Raw genomic sequence first — 18,833 nt, 5'->3', positions numbered from 1 at the left:
GGCTTGGGCCAAAGCATGTCTGCGGTTGAGTATAGGGCCATTCTTAAGTACCGTTTGATGGTCCCAATGTACCCCGAAGACGAAACATGTCCGATCTGCCGTAAGGCCTGCCTGGATAAATTCGGAGAGCATGCGGTTCATTGCAAGGAGATGCCTGGGTTCAAATACCGACATGATTGGGTGCGGGACGTTCTTTGGGACATCTTAAGGCGAGCTGGGATATCAGCTAAAAAGGAAGCCCCCGTAAACTTCCTTAGAGACCCCACGGAAGGGAGATCCACTCTATGACCGGCAGATTTGCTCGTCTTTGGTTGGGCCGGGGGAAAACACGCTTGTGTTGACCTCACAGGGGTATCTCCCTTAGCTGGTTTGAGGGATAATGGGTTTGTAGCTGGGCAAGCAATAAAAAGGGCTGAAACGAAGAAGGTGGAGAAACATGCTAAAGCCTGCGAAGAGAACCAACATGTTTTTGTCCCTCTGGCTTTTGATACATTTGGCTCCTTGGCACCGGAAGCTATCCGTTTTCTAACCAGGGTCCAACAGGTTGTGCATAGCAATGTGTCGACTCCAAAGGGGCAGGGGTATGTCTTTAGCAGGTTAGGGTTTGCAATTCAGAAAGGGGTGGCGGCGCAGCTTGTTGCCCGCCTACCTGCTATATTGATGTAATATCTATGTTTCATCAGTAGAAATAAATAAAATTTTATTGGAACAATTTAATACATATTTCAATTTGCACATATTATTATTATTATTATTATTATTATTATTATTATTATTATTATTATTATATCTTCACCTTCAATCAGTCAATCAATCAATCAATCGTTGAGGAGGATATGGCGAATCAAGGTGCGAAGAAACGACGGGAAGAGAACACTCGCCACATGAACAATCTGTTTCGTCTCATCATCGCTTCCAATGTAATAATATCTTAATACCTTCTTACATTTACAAAATTGTTATTGTTTGATTCAAATTGATTAGTGTATGCTATTTAATTCAACTTCGATATCATCGATGTATATCATAATTAAGACGAATACTAGAATTAGCTTTGAAATTGTTCTTTGTTAGCTTCGAAAGTCAACTCAGTCGTGCACACGAATACTAGAATTATTACATATGAATGTGCATTCTGCTACTAACAGAATCAGTTACAGATGCTTGTTTCATACCTTTTAAACATCAATTGTTAAACAGAAACTTGAATCTAGGGCTGTACACGAACTGAACGTTCGGTTTGTGAACTGTTATGTTTATGTTCGTTCATTTAAATGAACGGAATTCCTTTTGATTAACTAAATGATCGTTCATAATGTGTTTGTTTGTTAATTAAAATTGACCTTTCTAGTCTTATCATATAGATCTAAGCAAAGTTGTTAACTATAAAACAAAAATATATATGATTATCGTGTTATTAATTTATATGTAAAATCAACATATGAATATGAATGTTGAAATAACGCCAACGCGAACTTGGTAGCTGGACTGAACCATTGACACTGAACATTCTTGGCTGGTCAAATCAAATACACATTGTTTGTTTCATTTTTGTCCATTCATGAACTTTTCGCTTGTCCAATAAAAGCTTAGCGGACGAACATGAACAAGGTCTTGTTAGGTTTGGTTCGGTTTGTTTACAGCTCTGCTTACATGTATGCTGCAAAGCTTCTGTTAGAGATGCTTATTTGATACCTTTTAAACATCAACTTGGAGATCTAGACAAAAACTTGGATCTAGGGCTGTAAATGAACCAGACGTTCGGTTCGTGGAACTGTTTCATTTATGTTTGTTTCATAAACACAAACAGAGCCCACATTCGCTCAATTGTGCTCGTGAACATTTAATAATGTGTTTGTTTTCGTTAATGCTTGTTAATTAGAGGTTTTTAATACTTTTTAATGACCTTTTGAATCGTATCATATAGATCTAAGCAAAATTGTTAACTATAAAACAGACACACACGCATATCAGTAGTATGTGGTTAGTTTAATGTAAATAGTGAACTGCGGTTTTCTTTCATGTGATTTGTCTAAATATGCGGTTTTAGTCCAATAGTTACAAATTTGCGATTTTCGTTCCTATGGTTTCATTTCACTTGAAATTAAACCCGACCCCACTAACCCCGGTAAGTCTGTTCGTTAAACCCCTCACGTAAGGGGCAGTTTTGTCCTTTTTCTCCCCAAATAAACCCCAACCCTCACGTAACTGCAGATTTGGACAAACCATATGGACAAAAACCTCAGTTTACTCATATGTAAATTTAACATATGGATTTGAATGTTAAAAGAACACCAACACAATCTTGGTAGCATTACCGAACCGTTGACACTGACCACTCTCGGTTAGTCAAATCAAATAAAACATTGTTTGTTTTCATCTTTGTCAGTTCGTTTGTGTTTGTGAACCGTTCACAGATTAGTTTCTTTAACAGACAAACACCAACAAGAGATTTTGTTCGGTTAGCTGTTCGTGAACCATTCACTAGTCCAGTTAAAGCTTAACGGGCGAACATGAACTAGGTCTTGTTCAGTTCAGTTTGGTTCGTTTACAGTCCTTATATGCATGCTGCAACTCTTTAATTAGTGTGTCTTCATAAGTGATCCATTGATAAAATGATGATCATTGATGATATTTATACACGTTTCCTTGTTTGTTTATGTACATACTTGTACTGCATATAAATGTCTTATATATGATATTTTGTAGGTCATTTTTCTTGTGTTAAGGGCAGGGGTATTTTATTCAACTTTTACATGGCTGCATTGGATTGGATTAATATTAACTTCACTCGCATATTATCTTTGCTATAATCAACTAGCATCAATGGCAAAACCTACCTATACTGATGACGGTGATCTTTTAGATGGCGGATTTGATATGAGTACTGGTGGAGCTTGCGGGTGTGTATTATTAACTTAGTTTTTTTTAGTAATTATTTGTCATTGGTGTATTAGTCTTTATCTTGTTTATATTTTGTTTGCAGATACCTACATGATGTTATCTACATTACTTGCTTTGTGCAACTCACATCTATCATATCTGGGAAGTTTTGGTGGATATATGCGGTGGTATGATGCTTGTGTGATTATTGTTTTCCGTAATCTTGTCTTTGTAGAAGCTTCTTTAAGTAATTACTGAATTGTTTTTTTTTCAGATACCAGCATTTGCAGTTTACAAGGGATGGGGTTTGGTTAAGGGATTTCTTCCTCAAGGTTCCGAGGTATGTTTTGTACTTAAATTAGATGACTACTGAAATTATATATCTATATTGATAATGAATGTTAGTTATTAACAATTTATAAATTTTGCAAAAAAATTGTCGCCTGACCGGACTATGTAGGCTTGTAAACGAACGAACAAACACAAAAGAGGCATGTTCAAGTTCGTTTTTTTGACTTTAATTGATCAAAAGATCGAACACGAACGGTTAAGCGAATGGCTAGTGTTTGATTGTTAATAGTATAAACGAACGGAGATAGTTGAACATAGATGACTAACATAACCAAGAAAATACCAATTAGAAGTAAACGTGAATGTCAGTATGTTATGCACTTATGCTTAAAAAATTAATAAAACTAGACTATATTGTTTTAATTTCATAAAACTGAACTAATTTGTAAAACGGGCCTAAATATTTTTTAAATGAATATAATTATATATTAATGAACTTAAACAAAACGTAAACTAATGTTCACGGACATAAATGACCGAACGAGACACGTATTCATGTTTGTTCGTTTATTGATTAATGAGCATAAACAAACTTCCCGCCGGACGGTTCATTGAACGTTTGGTTTGTTTGCATGTCTACAACCATGCATCACCTCGACTAAACAGACTACTAGTTAAACATTATATAAATTTTGGACAAAAGTTTTTAGGGTCAACCTGCTTGACCCGTATAGAGTACCTGTTTTGACCCGTTTATGAAACTGGATTGGTATGCATGATTTTCACTCGTTTTTACTTTATACCAATTAACAGGGTGTTGAAGAGGATGAAAAGACTCGGAAGAAAAGAGAGAAGATGGAGAAGAAAGCCTCCAGGGGCAAATTTGTCAAAGCAAAAGGTCGGTAGTTTCAGATTTGGTAACATTTTCTGGGTGATTTAGTTTCGTTGTAACGATATGCCCATGAGTTATAAGATATTTGGTTGTTTTAGACTTTGGGGATTGATTGGTGTAGTTAACTTACCGAAAGGAATACTAAAAAACCCGTTCGGTCTTGAGTCACATGGTTTTATAGGAGGTTGGTTGGTGTTAAACTTTCTACTCAAATGCTTTGGTCTTGTTAAAAGAATCACATTGTTTGCTCACAGTTGGGTTGTTTTCATGATGGAGAGTGGAAACAACTTATTTCTTTGAATAATGGATCCTATTGTTAGTAGAGGTGTTCATATGTCGGTTTTAGGCTCAAATGGAAGCAGAATCGGAACTTCGGTTTCGACGTTTGGTTTTACACATGGGTTGGGTTTTATATGATTATGTGTTGGCTTTCAGTTTATTGATGAATTTGGGCGAGGGGTGTGCAAGAAACCGAAAAACCCGAAAAATTCAAACTGAAAAAACCGAACCGAAACAAAAACCGACGGTTTGTTTTTATGTTTTTATATAAACCGAACTAACGGTTCGGTTTTGGTTTTTCATGTAGTCAAAACCGAACCGAATCGAATTTCTAAATTTTTGTTTTTTTGTATTTTGTATTTTGTATTGTGTAATTTATAAGAATTTAATAAATATGTAACTCAAATATTTTTGGTCAAATGTATAATAGTCTATAATTTAACAATTAACAAAATTATCTATACCTAAATTTATTTATTTTTGCCAAATTTTTTTCGGCCTAAAATTTTCAGGCTCAATGGCAAAAATCGAAAAAACTGAAACCGAACAGAAACAAAAAGAAAACCGAAAAATTCAAAACTGAACGGTCCAAAAACTCCAAAAACCGAAGTTTTGGTTTTCGGTTTGGTTTTTGCCGAAAACCACACCAACCCGTACCACGCACACCCCTAATTTGAGCTTTGAACTTTTGGTCTAAGTTAACTACGTATTAACTAATTTGCCCTGAAACTTTTGACCAAAAACAATAATTCGGGCTATAAATCCGATGGAAAACATTCTAACAAGTTTACTGCTTGTCATGTTCCATGGTTGGCTTGGTTTGTTGCAGTTTGGTTTTCTAATGAGGTATAAACAAAACCGAACAACAATTTTGGATTTTCATAGAAATAAACTGAACCTTATAACTTTAGTTCGGTTTTATGGGTAGTTCGGTTTGGATTTGGCTAATCATAGAATGATAACCGGTATTTTATGGTTAATCGGTTTTACATGTTAATTAGGTTCAGTTATGAGTCGCTTAATCTTAAACCAAAATTGATCATGAAGGGTTTGGGCCTGACTAAAATAGCCCAAAACAATGTTAGTGGGTCTGATTGTTCGGGCTTAATAGAGTGTTATTAGACATTTTAACTTTGCATTATGCTTAGTTAGCTTAATAACCATGATCATAAGATATATCATCAGAACAATAATTAACTTTTTAAAAGTAAAATAGTTCATAACATTACAATCATTTCAATATGTCTTCTAGGTGACTTTCATCTTTTAAAAGCACCTGTGATGTATAAACTTTAAACATCAAAACTCAAAAGTATATTTATACCTTTATTCTTTTTAAACCCTTTAATTTAATTTGAATTTACAAATTCTAGTTTATGTCACACCACTCCGTATAACTTTCACAAACAAAGGCAAACAAAGTTAAAAGGGAGTTGGAAGGATCATACAATTGGCAAAATATTCCCATTCTACCCCCATACTAAAAGTCATGAAAGGTTAAAAGCAAAAATTTATCTCCAAAACATCTCTTTTAACTTTGTTTGGCTTTGTTGGTGAAAGTGATACTGACTGGTGTGACATAAGTTAAAATTTGTAATTTAAATTAAATCTAAGACTTAAAAAGATAAAGTTGTAAATATACTTTGGAGTATTGATGACTTAAGAGTTAAGACAACTAAAAGTTACTATGACAACGAGATGTGTATTAGTAACCCTCAATCTCATACCCAACACAATATATGTAGCGTGTGTCGAGTAATTACTCGTATATCCACAGATTTCTGATATACCCATTATTTTTTTTTAAATGATGTTGTTAAGATTTTTAAATGCATCTCTTATGGAATTATGTTTATATTATTTAATACCAAAGAAAATTAGGAATATAAAAATTAAAAATTAGTGAGTTAAATGTTTAGGTGTGTAACCCGGGTAAATGTGTTGGATATAACCTAATACCATACCCATCTTATAGGAAGGGAGTGATTTACGGGTTATTACATTGTGAATATTCGGTCATAATTGTGATTGAGTTTCTTAATTCTTGTACTTAATCGTAGGCTAGTTTTTCTCTTTTATTTTGTATAAATGTATGACATACGATTGGAATAGATCATAACCTTTTGTGATATCAAAATCTTATATGGTATCAGAGCGTGGTTACTAATCCGCTCAAACAAAAAAAAAACCTCAAAACCCTAGCACAACCGCTATTCGTTCATCACAATGGCCGGCAGCGACTCGAAACAAACAAACAACAGCAACCTGCTGCCGATCACACTTCCCCATGTTATCTTAACCCTTCAGACTACACAAGGCAAATGCACGTGAACGAAGCCTTGAATGATAACAACTACCTCGACTGGGTTCAAGAGATGGAGAATTTCCTATTCGCTAAAACTAAGGTAGGATTCATTGATGGAACTTTGAAGAAGCCTGAAAAGACTGATCCTAATCATATGGCGTGGTTACGCTGCGATGCTATGATTAAGGGATGGCTGAACACAGCCATGGAAAAAGAAATAAGAACTAGTGTGAAATACGCTACTTCTGCCCAAGAAATATGGAGCGACTTGCAAGATCGCTTCGGAAAGGAAAGCGCCCCAAGGGCGTATGAATTGAAACAACTTCTGTCGATGACTAAACAAGAGGGAACATCTGTGTCCGCCTATTTCACGAGGCTGAGGGCATTATGGGATGAGATAACGTCCGTTTTCCCGATCCCAAGATGTTCATGCACCGGCTGTTCGTGTGAAATAAGCAAGAAAATGTCCGATTCAAGAGACAAAGAAAGGTTATATGAGTTTCTTCTTGGACTCGATCGTGAGTACTCAACCATCAGAACCCAGATACTTGCCATGAAACTTATTCCTACCTTATTAGAGGTGTATCGCCTCGTCTACGAAGATGAACAACAAAGGGCGGTGACCACTGGGAATCAAACGAGCACCGATTCTGCTGCGTTTCAAGCTTTTATGAAGCAAGATGGGGCTGCTGCTGCTACACAAAGCCAAACAGGTTCCAAAGCCTACAAGAAACTCAATAGCGACAAGATAGGGCACTGTGACTTTTGCGGAAAAGACGGGCACAACCGTGACGTGTGTTTCAAGCGCGTAGGATATCCAGAATGGTGGCCCGGGAAAGGAAAGCCGGAAAAGGGGAGAGCAAAAGCGGCGCATGTAGAAACAGGCTCTAAAGTTAATGAAGCGTCTCAGAATGAATCAAGCCTGATACCGGGTTTGAACAATGAACAATATAAGCAATTCATCAACATGTTCACTGTGAACAATTCATCCAATGTTGAAGTAAACCATCCTATGACAAACATGGCAGGTAGATTGTATGAAGGTAACAAATGGGTTGTAGACTCGGGTTGCACCGAGCATATAACTCACAATTTTGATTTGTTTCATGGGAACATGGAAGCAACACATGAACTGCCTGTTACCATACCTAACGGTGACTCTATACCCGTTAAGGGAAAAGGCTTTTGCACCTTGCCGAACGGAACTAAAATTCGAAATGTCTTATATGTTCCGGAATTTACTTGCAATTTACTATCCGTCAGTCGTTTACCCCAAGATCTTCGTTGTGCAGTAACGTTTTTCCCCAATTTTTTTGTCATGCAGGACTTGAGTTCGAGGAAATTGATTGGAACGGGTAAATGTCAACAAGGTCTATACCGGATGAGGATGATGGGATGTGAAAGAATGGCTATGGCGGTTACTAATAACATGTGGCATCTACGTTTGGGACATGCGTCACACAGTAAACTTTCAATTTTAGATTTCGTTTCTTTAAAATCAAATAATGATGTTTGTGATTCATGTATGAAGGCAAAGTTTACTAAATTACCTTTTATCATCGGTTTCATTAAGACAAATGAGTGTTTTGAACTTTTACATTGCGATATATGGGGAAGGTATCGCACACCCTCCTTGACTAGGGCAAACTATTTCTTAACTATAGTCGACGATTTTAGTCGATCCGTTTGGGTTTTTCTTTTGAAGCATAAGTCGGATGCTAGTGATATTTTAATTGCCTTCCATAAAATGATCAAACACAATTTGGTAAAAATGTCAAAAGGGTTCGATGTGACAACGGTGGGGAGTTCACTTCGAACCGAATGACCACTTTCTATAGTGAAGAAGGGATCTTGCTTGAAACCACATGTCCCCACACCCCGGAAAAAAATGGCGTCGTCGAGCGAAAACACCGACACCTACTCGAAACCGCAAGGGCATTAAAATTTGAAGCAAATTTACCATCAACCTTTTGGGGGGAGTGCATTCTAACCGCCGCATACATAATAAACAGGTTACCATCTAAATCCATTAACAACATTACGCCTTATGAACTCGTTTATAACCAAAAGCCAAATTATGATCACATGAAAATATTTGGTTGTCTTGCTTCCTACCGAAGCAACGAAACAAAAGGCGATAAGTTCCAAGAAAAAGGAAGACCAGGAATATTTTTAGGCTACCCACATGGGACAAAGGGGTATAAGGTGTTTGATATTAAAAACAAAAAGATGGTAGTGTCAAGAGATGTGAAATTCGTTGAGACAGTGTTCCCACATGAAAAGATAAATTTTCACATCAATGATGAAGAACCCGAAATCTTTGATTTACCACCTTGGTTTCACATCACACACCTAGAACCAATTACAAACAAACATCACAATAGTGAAAATGAGCCAAACAGTGATCATAAAGAGGCTGAAGATGTCCCAACTAATGACCACAACTCAAATGATACTGAGTCCAACTCAAATGATACTTCTAATGGGCCAAGTGACCATGGCACAACTAAGTCCAATCCATCCCAACTTGAAACTCAAACAATAAATGACCAGGCTGAAGTAGAAACAGAAATTTCTCATGAAACGGAACCGGTAAGAGAAAGAAGACATAGATCTCGACCAGGTCATCTCAACGATTACATCGTTAATCTCCCACCATCCATAGACCAGACGTTACCTGTTTCCAATCAAGATTCCTCTATGGTACACTCGATTGCTAATTTTATCACTTATAAAAACTTTACTAATTCTCATAAAGTTTTATTGGCGGCCATCGACTCAAACGATGAGCCCAAGACTTTTAATCAAGCCATACCGGATGCAAATTGGAGAGAGGCAATGAAGAAAGAAATTTGTGCTCTGGAGCAAAACGGTACATGAAGCCTTGAAGATTTGCCTGAAGGCAAACATGCTATAGGGTCGAAATGGATTTACAAGATAAAGTATAAGCCAAACGGAGAAATCGAGAGATACAAGGCAAGGTTGGTAGCAAAGGGGTTCACACAAATGGAAGGAATCGACTTCCATGATACGTTTGCCCCCGTAGCAAAACTGGTTACGCTTAGAACGCTTCTCGCAGTGGCAGTAAAAAGGAATTGGGTCATCAACCAACTCGACGTCAACAATGCTTTCTTACATGGCGAATTAGACGAAGAAGTTTACATGAAGATCCCACAAGGATTCGAAAAGGGAAAGGAAAACAAAGTGTGCCGACTCAGAAAATCACTTTACGGCTTAAAGCAGGCGTCAAGAAATTGGTATCAAAAGTTCACATCATCCCTACAACAAATCGGTTTTAATCAGTCTCGAGCCGATCATTCCTTATTCATATTCAAGACTGATAGATCCTTTGTCGCAGCTCTCATATACGTTGACGATGTCATTCTTGTGGGAAACGATGTTCATAAAATCAAAGAAACAAAGATTTTTCTCAATGAGAAGTTTAGCATTAAAGACCTTGGGCCTCTAAAATATTTCTTGGGTATAGAAGTGACCCGTACCCGAGAAGGAATGGTCTTAAATCAGCGAAAGTACGTCCTCGACATCCTTGAAGACAGCGGCATGATGGGCTGCCGACCGAGTACCTTTCCTATGGATCAAAATACTAAACTTGCAAAGGATGATGAAGAAGTTAGAACTGATGCAAGCAAGTATCGAAGACTCGTGGGGAGGTTACTGTACTTGCAAGCAACTAGACCAGACATTACATACTCGGTTAATGTCCTAAGTCAATTTGTAGGCGATCCGCGGGCAAACCACATGGAGGCAGCCATACGAGTTTTAAGGTACCTAAAGGCAATTCCGGGTCAAGGTATACTGCTGCCAAATGAAGGAGGAGTAAATTTGATAGGATACCTGGACTCCGATTGGCTTGGATATCCCGACACGAGAAGATCAAGGAGTGGCTATCTATTACTCTTAGGAGGAGCACCCGTGTCTTGGAAATCAAAGAAACAGTCAGTTGTATCACGTTCCTCGGCGGAAGCCGAATACCGCGCGATGGCCACCACTGAGTGAGATTCTTTGGTTACGATGGCTTTTGAAGGAATTGGACAATGAACAAAATAACCCTACAAAACTATTTTGTGACAACTTAGCTGTTAAACACATTGCCAATAACCCGGTATTCCATGAAAGAACCAAACACGTAGAGATGGATTGTTACTTTGTAAGAGAACGAGTCGAGTCTAAAGACATAATGCCGTTGCACGTTGATACAAAGCTTCAAATTGCCGACCTGTTCACGAAGCCTTTGGGAGCACGGCAACTACAAGAATTGCTTGACAAGTTAGGCATTCGTAACCTTCATGCTCCAACTTGAAAGGGAGTATAGGAAGGGAGTGATTTACGGGTTATTCCATTGTGAATATTCGGTCATAATTGTGATTGAGTTTCCTAATTCTTGTACTTAATCATAGGCTAGTTTTTCTCTTTTATTTTGTATAAATGTATGACATACAATTGGAATAGATCATAACCTTATGTGATATCAAAATCTTATACATCTATCAGCGAAAATTTTTTAAACCAATCTTATACCCTAAAATCCGTCCCAAATTATTTGGGTTTAAGATTTCTTGTGGCCGGGGTTCATATTCGTTTGCCTAAGAACACGCAAGTGACACAACCATTTTCAAATAATATTTATTTATAGGTCACAGTTACAACTAACTTAAGCATACCCTTTATCTGTTGAATAAGAGAACCTAATATCACAATAATCATCAATCTACTTCATGACTTTGTGTGACAAATATGGTTACATGGATATGATAAATATCACCTAAACTAAATCAACTTATTTATTAGTAGTTTGATCAAGATTGTTACTTAAAGTATTAAGTTAATTTAACAATTATTTTTAAATATTTGTGAAAAAAATAAATAAATAAAAATAAAAGTAGTGAGAACAAAAGGGCATGCCTAGGAAAAGGGAACCTTGTCTCGGCCACCTTTCGCTTTCAATTTCTATTCTTTAGCTTTGAGACAAAAGCACATCATTATTATTATTTGTTACGTATCCCCACCAAAAAACATCCACTACATCACATAAATACAATAAATATTATATATTTATCTATTTTAAAAAGAGTACCATAAATATTTCTAACCAATGTTGTGAATAGGGCCGTCCAAACCGCTCGTCGCTCGAAATCGCTCGCCGCTCGCTCGGAAATTGATCGGAAAATGCTCACTCATTTTTTCGCTCGGTTTGAAAACGAGCCAAGCAACGAGCAAAGGTCTACTTGGTTCGGTTCGGCTCAAATATTATTTATTTATTTTATATATAATTATATATGAACAAATATATAAATATATAGACAAAACACATAAATATAAATTTACAATTTTTGTAACCACTTAAAATTTTTCCTATTTCGTCAATTTTATGGTTTTATTTGTTTCCTTCAAGTTTTTAAAATACTAGAAGTGTATTTGCATAATCATTTTATCTCACTTCAAACTTAATTTTAATAAAAATTTACAATCTGTTACACGTCTATCTAAAAACTACTAATTTATTTATAACATATATAATTTACAAACCTTTAAACTTGTTTCTTATTGAAAATTTTAAAGTGAAAAAGAAATAAATAATGCTCGAAATCGCTCGATGTTCGATCGAAAAATGCCCGATTCGATTTTGGCTCGATTCAGTTTTCGTTTGGTTCGAATTTCAGCCGTTCGGTTCGGTTCGGTTGTAAACGAGCCAAGCAACGAGCAAGCCTTCGCTCGGTTCGGTTCGGCTCGTGAACAACCCTAGTTGTGAAAGTAGGTCTAGAACGTTGAGAACTCCTTGAGTAGGTGAGTAATCGTTACAATGTATGATGCCAAACTTTCTTTAACTCCGCCTCTAGTTACTCGGAATTGATCAAAAGCGGTCAACTTTAGCCAGTTGCGGATCTAGTTGATTGACTCGTACCGATTTGACTTAAAAAATAAAACATGATTATTATTTCTATAGTATTAAATAATTAATATCATTTAATGGTTAGCAATTTTTAGATTTCTTTAGTATTTTAATCAATGTTGAAAAAGTCAGCTTAAGCGGAGAGTAGTCGGTCCTCAGACCCCTTCTAAAGAGACTTTCTTCAAGTCGGCCAAGATTAGTCGGAGTTGGTCAAAAGTTGGGCCAGGGTACTCCAAGTCTGTCAAAAGTCGGGCTAGGAGGCGTCGAGTCGGCCATGGTACCTTGTTTACGTGAATTATGCTTATTTTGAGAGAGATATATATACAATATTCAAAAACTCATTTTCTTTATATTTATCATATCCGAGTACTCTCAACTTCCCAGTCGACCGTCTAAGGTCCACTAACGACTTTTATTACCTTGTTTTAACATATTAAAAATTATGAAAATATAAATTATTTAATACATGTATTTGGTATGTTTTTCTCATCTTAATTTTCTTTCACTTGTTTTAAACATATATCTTATTATTTCTTTCACTTGTTATAATCAGTATTTTAACTCTTTTTCCAAAGAAGTTTATTTTAAGTCAAAATCAAAATAAACTCAAGGTTTAATTAATACGTTTTGAATAATAATAATAATTAATAGAAAAAGAAAAATGACACAATGCAGCTGATATCCATTCCACTAATATATTTTCTACAAGTAAAACATACAGAATCAAACTAGACCCCAATTTAAAGACATAATAAAATAAAAATACCAATCTGTATATACCAAAATATATATATTCACTTCCCCACCAAATGTTTACACTTTTTTTTCTCTAACATTCCTATTTGTGTATGTAACATTTGATGCTCATCTTGGACCTGAGAGTACCATGGCATGGGCATCATGGTCATCATCCATCAACATCACCCCAAGCATGCTTGATGTATAGTCATCATCATTGTCCTCAAGTTTTTGGACCATCCCAGTCTTTCTAAGGCTGTTATGGTTCACATTATTATGTGTTGCTGCCCATTTTTTGGCTAAACCGTCTCCTTCGAGCATCCTAACCACCTCCGACATCCGCGGTCGGTGGGCAGGGGTGTACTGAGTACAAAGTAACGCCACTTGTAACATTTCCAACACGTCGATTTGATCATAGTTGGTACCAAGCTCTTTGTCCGCTAAAAGCTCCACCTTTTTCTCTTGGTGCGCCTTTTTCACCTAGAGTAAAAAAACGTTTCGCATATTTAGTAGTCTTGTACCCTGTGCATCAAGACTTGTATGGTACAAGTCATGTATGCATATGCTCACACTTTTTTTTAACTACTGTTAACTTTTTTGAAAATGATCATTTTGCCCCTACAACTAAAATACAAAATATGTAATTTTCACAATTATTTTATTTTCTTTTACTTATTTACTAGACTACTATCACGTAGGTTATACAGTACACCAACATAGTGTTAGTGTACTGTATGACTTATTATCTCAGTACCTAAAAATCTAAAATCATATAATTGTATATGAAAACAAACTTACCCATTCAAGCATTACGCCTTTCTGATTAACCGATTTCCCAAACTCGAAAGCTCTCATTCCCGTTATCAGTTCCAACAACAAACTCCCGAAACCAAAAACATCAGTTTTCTCAGACGACTGTCCCGTTGATAGATATTCCGGTGCAATGTGGCCCACGGTACCACGGACCTCGGTGGTCACATGTGAGTCAGCATGGTCAAGTAGCTTAGCTAGCCCAAAGTCACCCACCACTGCCTCATTAAACTCATCTAACAAAACATTAGCCGCCTTCACGTCTCGGTGAATAATTTTCGGGTCACATTGCTCGTGTAGATATAATAACCCGCGTGCAGCCCCAATCGCGATTTTCTTTCGAGCATTCCAATCCAATGGCGGTTTACCTGAAATAATGTTTGACTTTATAGTTGACTTTTGGATAATGCAATAAATAAAAGATAATATTAAAAAATTGGTTTATTGAATTTTAATAATACAAACTTTGCATCGTTGGCCAGTATTGAGCAGAACTTTGAAAATATACCACAACAGTCTCAACTTTCAAACTACTGGTCGTCAACAAGTTTTTCACTAACAGGGTTAGATCTCGTTAGTTTTTGCTGATGTGGAACCGCGCACATAAAAAAAGATTATTTTTTATTTTTTATTTAGTATTGCCTGGTTAATCCACATAATACAAAATAAAAATAAGAAATAAAAAAAAAATCCATGTAAGCAGTTCCACGTCAGCAAAAACTAACGAGATCTAACCCCGTTAGTGAAAAACTTGTTGTCGGTCAGTAGTTTGAAAGTTGGGACTGTTGTGGTATATTTTCAAAGTTCGGCTCAGCACCGACCAATGATGAAAAGTTTGGATTATTAAAATCCAATAGGCCTAAAAAATTATACAAACCTCTAAGCCTTGAAGCTACACTGCCATTAGACATAAAAGGGTAAACCAAAAGCCTCTCAACCGGAGTTACGCAATAACCGATCAACCGAAGCAGATTTCGGTGAACCGCTAGGCTAATGAGCTCCAGTTCTGTCCGGAATTGTGATTCTCCTGCGGTCCCATTAACGCCTTTCAAACGTTTGACGGCCACCATTGTCCCGTCTCCTAGTTTTCCCTTGTAAACGTTACCGAATCCTCCAGCACCAAGAATGTTTTTTGAGCTGAAGTTATTGGTTGCGTATTGAAGCTCTCTGAATGTGAAGCTTTTTAAGTTGCCTAAAGTCATTAGACCCTCTTCTGGTATATCTGTTACCAAAAATGTTGACTTTTCAGGTCAAACTTAAAATTTAAATGTTTTAAAATAACATAAATCATATTAAATATGTTGACTTTAGAAGTCAATCATGACATGAATACACATGTGATTATGTGAATAATCAATAATGGATGTCAATTTTTGTTTGTTTCTTTTTATTTCAAGGTCAAACTTATAAAGTCAAACTACACTTTTCTAGTTAAAAACTAACATACATATTACACATTTACCATTAACATTTAATTATCTAACCATGGTTTACATAATTCATGTCCAATTTAAATAATATCAAACACGCAACCGAAATCGGGCTCGTTTGACTTTGAACTCTTGACTACAAAGAATTCACACATACCATTAATATCAAGAATGCTTTGCTTTAAGTTTCTGCTTCTCTTCCACAATAAAACTCCAAGACACGTGACGAGAAACACGAGACAACCGAGTGTGATTCCGAGAGCAATCGCCACCCTTTTCGACTTACCTTTGCCTACAAATTTCAAATTTTTAGACAAAGAAACTTGTGTTTAAAAAAAGTTTTTTTTTTATTAAACCATACCTGATGTTGAATTAAGCCCAAAAGAAAGTGGTTCAGGTAAAGTTGACCCATAACAACCTTGATTAGCATGGCTCCCACAAATCATAGGATTACCCAAAACACTGTTCAAGAAACAGACAAAAATGCAATCTTTTTAATATTAAAAAATAAAAAAAATGCAATCTTTTTTTTTAATTAAAAATTGTTTCTAAAAGATTCATACAAACATACTTGAATGTTCTTGCTGCAAACTTGGGAACAGGACCACTGAGATTATTGTTTGACAAATCTCTGAAATGAACAAAATTTGTCAAAGATTTAATGATTTCAAACATGTTACAGGTAAACAAACAGTAGACAAAGACTAAACAAAATAAAATATTAATAAAGAAATGAACTCACAGGAGTGCAAGTTGAGGAACAGAAGCTAAGGACAAAGGAATAGTTCCAGATAAGCTGTTGTTGTTTAATCTTCTACTCATTACATGACAAATATTAAAGAAACATCATTGGTCAAATAATGTCAAATTAAGAAAGGAAATCCAACAATTGAATAGTCAATTTTAAGAAAAAAAGAAAACTAAAATTGACCCATCAAAGATCATGTTTCAAATATGGAGTTTTAGAGAAAGTTGGTTTGTTTTAGACTTTTAGTGGCCACATACGCATAATACGGACGGTATGATAGGGTGAAAAATGGTCATACAGGTCGTACGAGGGTCAAATAATACAGCATGTATGATGTTTTGACTTGACAAAGACATGAGTCACATGACTGATGTGACCATTAAATACGAACAATATAATTTGGTCCTCAGTAAGTGAAAATGGCCATATGGGTCATATGAGGGCCCAATCATACGATTCGTATTTTGATGTTTGGATCGACAAAGATGTGACCACTGAATACGAGCCGTAAATATTGGCCCTCGTAAAGTGAAAAACGGCCATATGGGTTGTATGAGGGCGAAATCATACATTATTGATGTTTTGACCAACGAAGACGTGACCACTGAATACGAGACGTATGATTTGGCACCTATATATGATCATATGGGTCGTATGAGGGCCAAATCATATGGCCCGTATTAACGTTTTGAATAACAAAGATACGACTTATTTGACCACTATAAACGGATCCTATGACTCTTTTGGCCCTATCACACCGCATAACTTTTTCGTTCTATCATACGAGCCATAAAATCATACAGGCCTGATTTAAAAACCGTATGATTTACCGCTCCTATGACTTTCTTGGCCCTATCTCATTCTATCACATGGACCCTGTTTTAGTGATTACTCACAAGTATTGTAGGCTGTTTAAAAGACTAAGCGACTCCGGCACATGACCGGTTAATTCGTTGTTCGATAAATCCAACGTTTGCAGCTTCGGAAGGTGCCCTATTCCAACCGGAATCTCACCAGAGATATTATTGTTCTGCAACAACCTGTTATGATCATCAACAAATCAACTCTTTTATAATATTTTCATTTTCATTCATAATTTCAAGAAAACACATAATAATAATAATACTAATAATAATAATAATTAATAATAATAATAATATTCTGCAACAACCTGTTAAGATCATCAACAAATCAACCTTTCTATAATGTTTTCATTTTCAATAATAATTTCAAGAAAACACATAATAATAATAATAATAATAATAATAATAATAATAATAATAAGACTTACACTTGATGAAGATTTGTAAGATTAGCAATAACCCCTGATAACATTCCTGATAAACCCTGACTCGGAGCTCCACTGTAGCAAACCCCACAAGGGTTTTAGATAAAACAATGAATATTTTGTATATACAATATATTATACACGGAAAGCCATCGTACAAATTAAATTAACGTGCTAACTATGTGAATCAGATAGTGTAATTATATATACACTATACTATAATTACACTATGTTGTATATATAATTACATTGCTTGGTTAACACATGTAGCACGTTAATTTAATCTGTATTTGATTCAAACTAATATTATATATGTGTGTATATATGACAAAAACGTACAGGCCAGTGACAAGATTATCAGGAGAGCAAGTAATCATAGCCCAGCTACAAGGGTCAACAGAATCTTCATCCCAGTTGCCAAGAACACCATGTGGATCATTCAAACCACTTCTAATCATAATCAATGCCTCAACTGCACACACAATTTCACATCAACAAATCAAACACACACACACAAATCATATGTAACATAACAAATAAATAACTGCGCCAAAATATTGTCCGCTTTTCTCTTCAGAATTCAAATATTAGAGAGTTACGAGTACTCAGTATAGACAGGAGTACTCTGACATGGTAAATTATAGAAAAATCATTTTTAAAAAATTACATATTTTTCTAATATTTATATAACAACATACGTTAATATCAATATCGATATAGTATTTAAAATAATGATATTCATTCTTTAATATTATTATACAGTATTATAGACATATAGTACTTTTTTTAATATGTCAAAGACTGAAACAAGAAATCGAAAAGTGAAAACCTTCTGGATTACGAGCTTCGTAAGACGTCGAAAGAACAGGAAACAGAACAAGAAAACATAGGACTGAAAATCCTAGAGTTTGATATTGAAGCATGTTGTTGATGGTCATTGAATGTTGCAAATGAAGAAGTTGTGGGAAAATAATAACATGAAATAAATGTGTTAGTTTATATGAGTCAGGTAGGTTTCTATTAATATTATTATGAGTGTCACAAAATGTGGAATTGCAAAGAGTTATATTTGTAGTGTTGAGAGAGAGAATCAGGTGTCAGTGACAGTGAGTGACTGAGGGGGTGAAAGTGTAAATTAATAAATTAATAAATTATTTTATTATTATTATTATTATTATTATTATTATTATTATTATTTTTTGGTAAGGCCAAGCTTATTATTCCTTTTTTTTTATTTTTATTAAATGGAGCTTACTTT

General features: G+C 35.6%; 3 protein-coding genes across 3 annotated transcripts; 2 read left to right on the top strand and 1 right to left on the bottom strand.

Moving 5' to 3' along the window:
- The first annotated feature begins 775 nt into the window (after nt 1–775).
- On the top strand, nt 776–4,231 carry LOC143598591 (uncharacterized). The gene is made up of 5 exons (XM_077076773.1): nt 776–920; nt 2,710–2,903; nt 2,987–3,071; nt 3,158–3,223; nt 3,988–4,231. Exons 1-5 carry the CDS (start codon nt 837–839, stop codon nt 4,078–4,080), a joined length of 522 nt encoding a protein of 173 aa, XP_076932888.1. The 5' UTR covers nt 776–836; the 3' UTR covers nt 4,081–4,231.
- A 4,240-nt stretch (nt 4,232–8,471) lies between these two features.
- On the top strand, nt 8,472–9,530 carry LOC143598590 (uncharacterized). Its single transcript, XM_077076772.1, has one exon. It carries the CDS (start codon nt 8,472–8,474, stop codon nt 9,528–9,530), a length of 1,059 nt encoding a protein of 352 aa, XP_076932887.1.
- Nucleotides 9,531–13,245: 3,715 nt separating this feature from the next.
- Nucleotides 13,246–18,580, bottom strand: LOC143598595 (putative LRR receptor-like serine/threonine-protein kinase At4g30520). The gene is made up of 11 exons (XM_077076777.1): nt 18,405–18,580; nt 17,915–18,047; nt 17,579–17,650; nt 17,184–17,327; nt 16,282–16,353; nt 16,111–16,170; nt 15,901–16,001; nt 15,697–15,831; nt 14,987–15,331; nt 14,098–14,477; nt 13,246–13,779 (listed from the first exon to the last, which is right to left on the bottom strand). The coding sequence occupies exons 1-11, from the start codon at nt 18,511–18,513 to the stop codon at nt 13,426–13,428; spliced, it is 1,905 nt and encodes a 634-aa protein (XP_076932892.1). The 5' UTR covers nt 18,514–18,580; the 3' UTR covers nt 13,246–13,425.
- Between the last annotated feature and the right edge of the window lie 253 nt (nt 18,581–18,833).

This window comes from Bidens hawaiensis, unplaced genomic scaffold, assembly GCF_021521415.1.
Source record: "Bidens hawaiensis isolate Kalapana, Puna unplaced genomic scaffold, B.hawaiensis_p1.1 tig00050562_1, whole genome shotgun sequence".
Classification (NCBI taxonomy): domain Eukaryota; kingdom Viridiplantae; phylum Streptophyta; class Magnoliopsida; order Asterales; family Asteraceae; genus Bidens; species Bidens hawaiensis.
The sequence above is the reverse complement of the archived record's forward strand: the minus strand, read 5'-3'. Positions and strand labels throughout refer to the sequence as shown.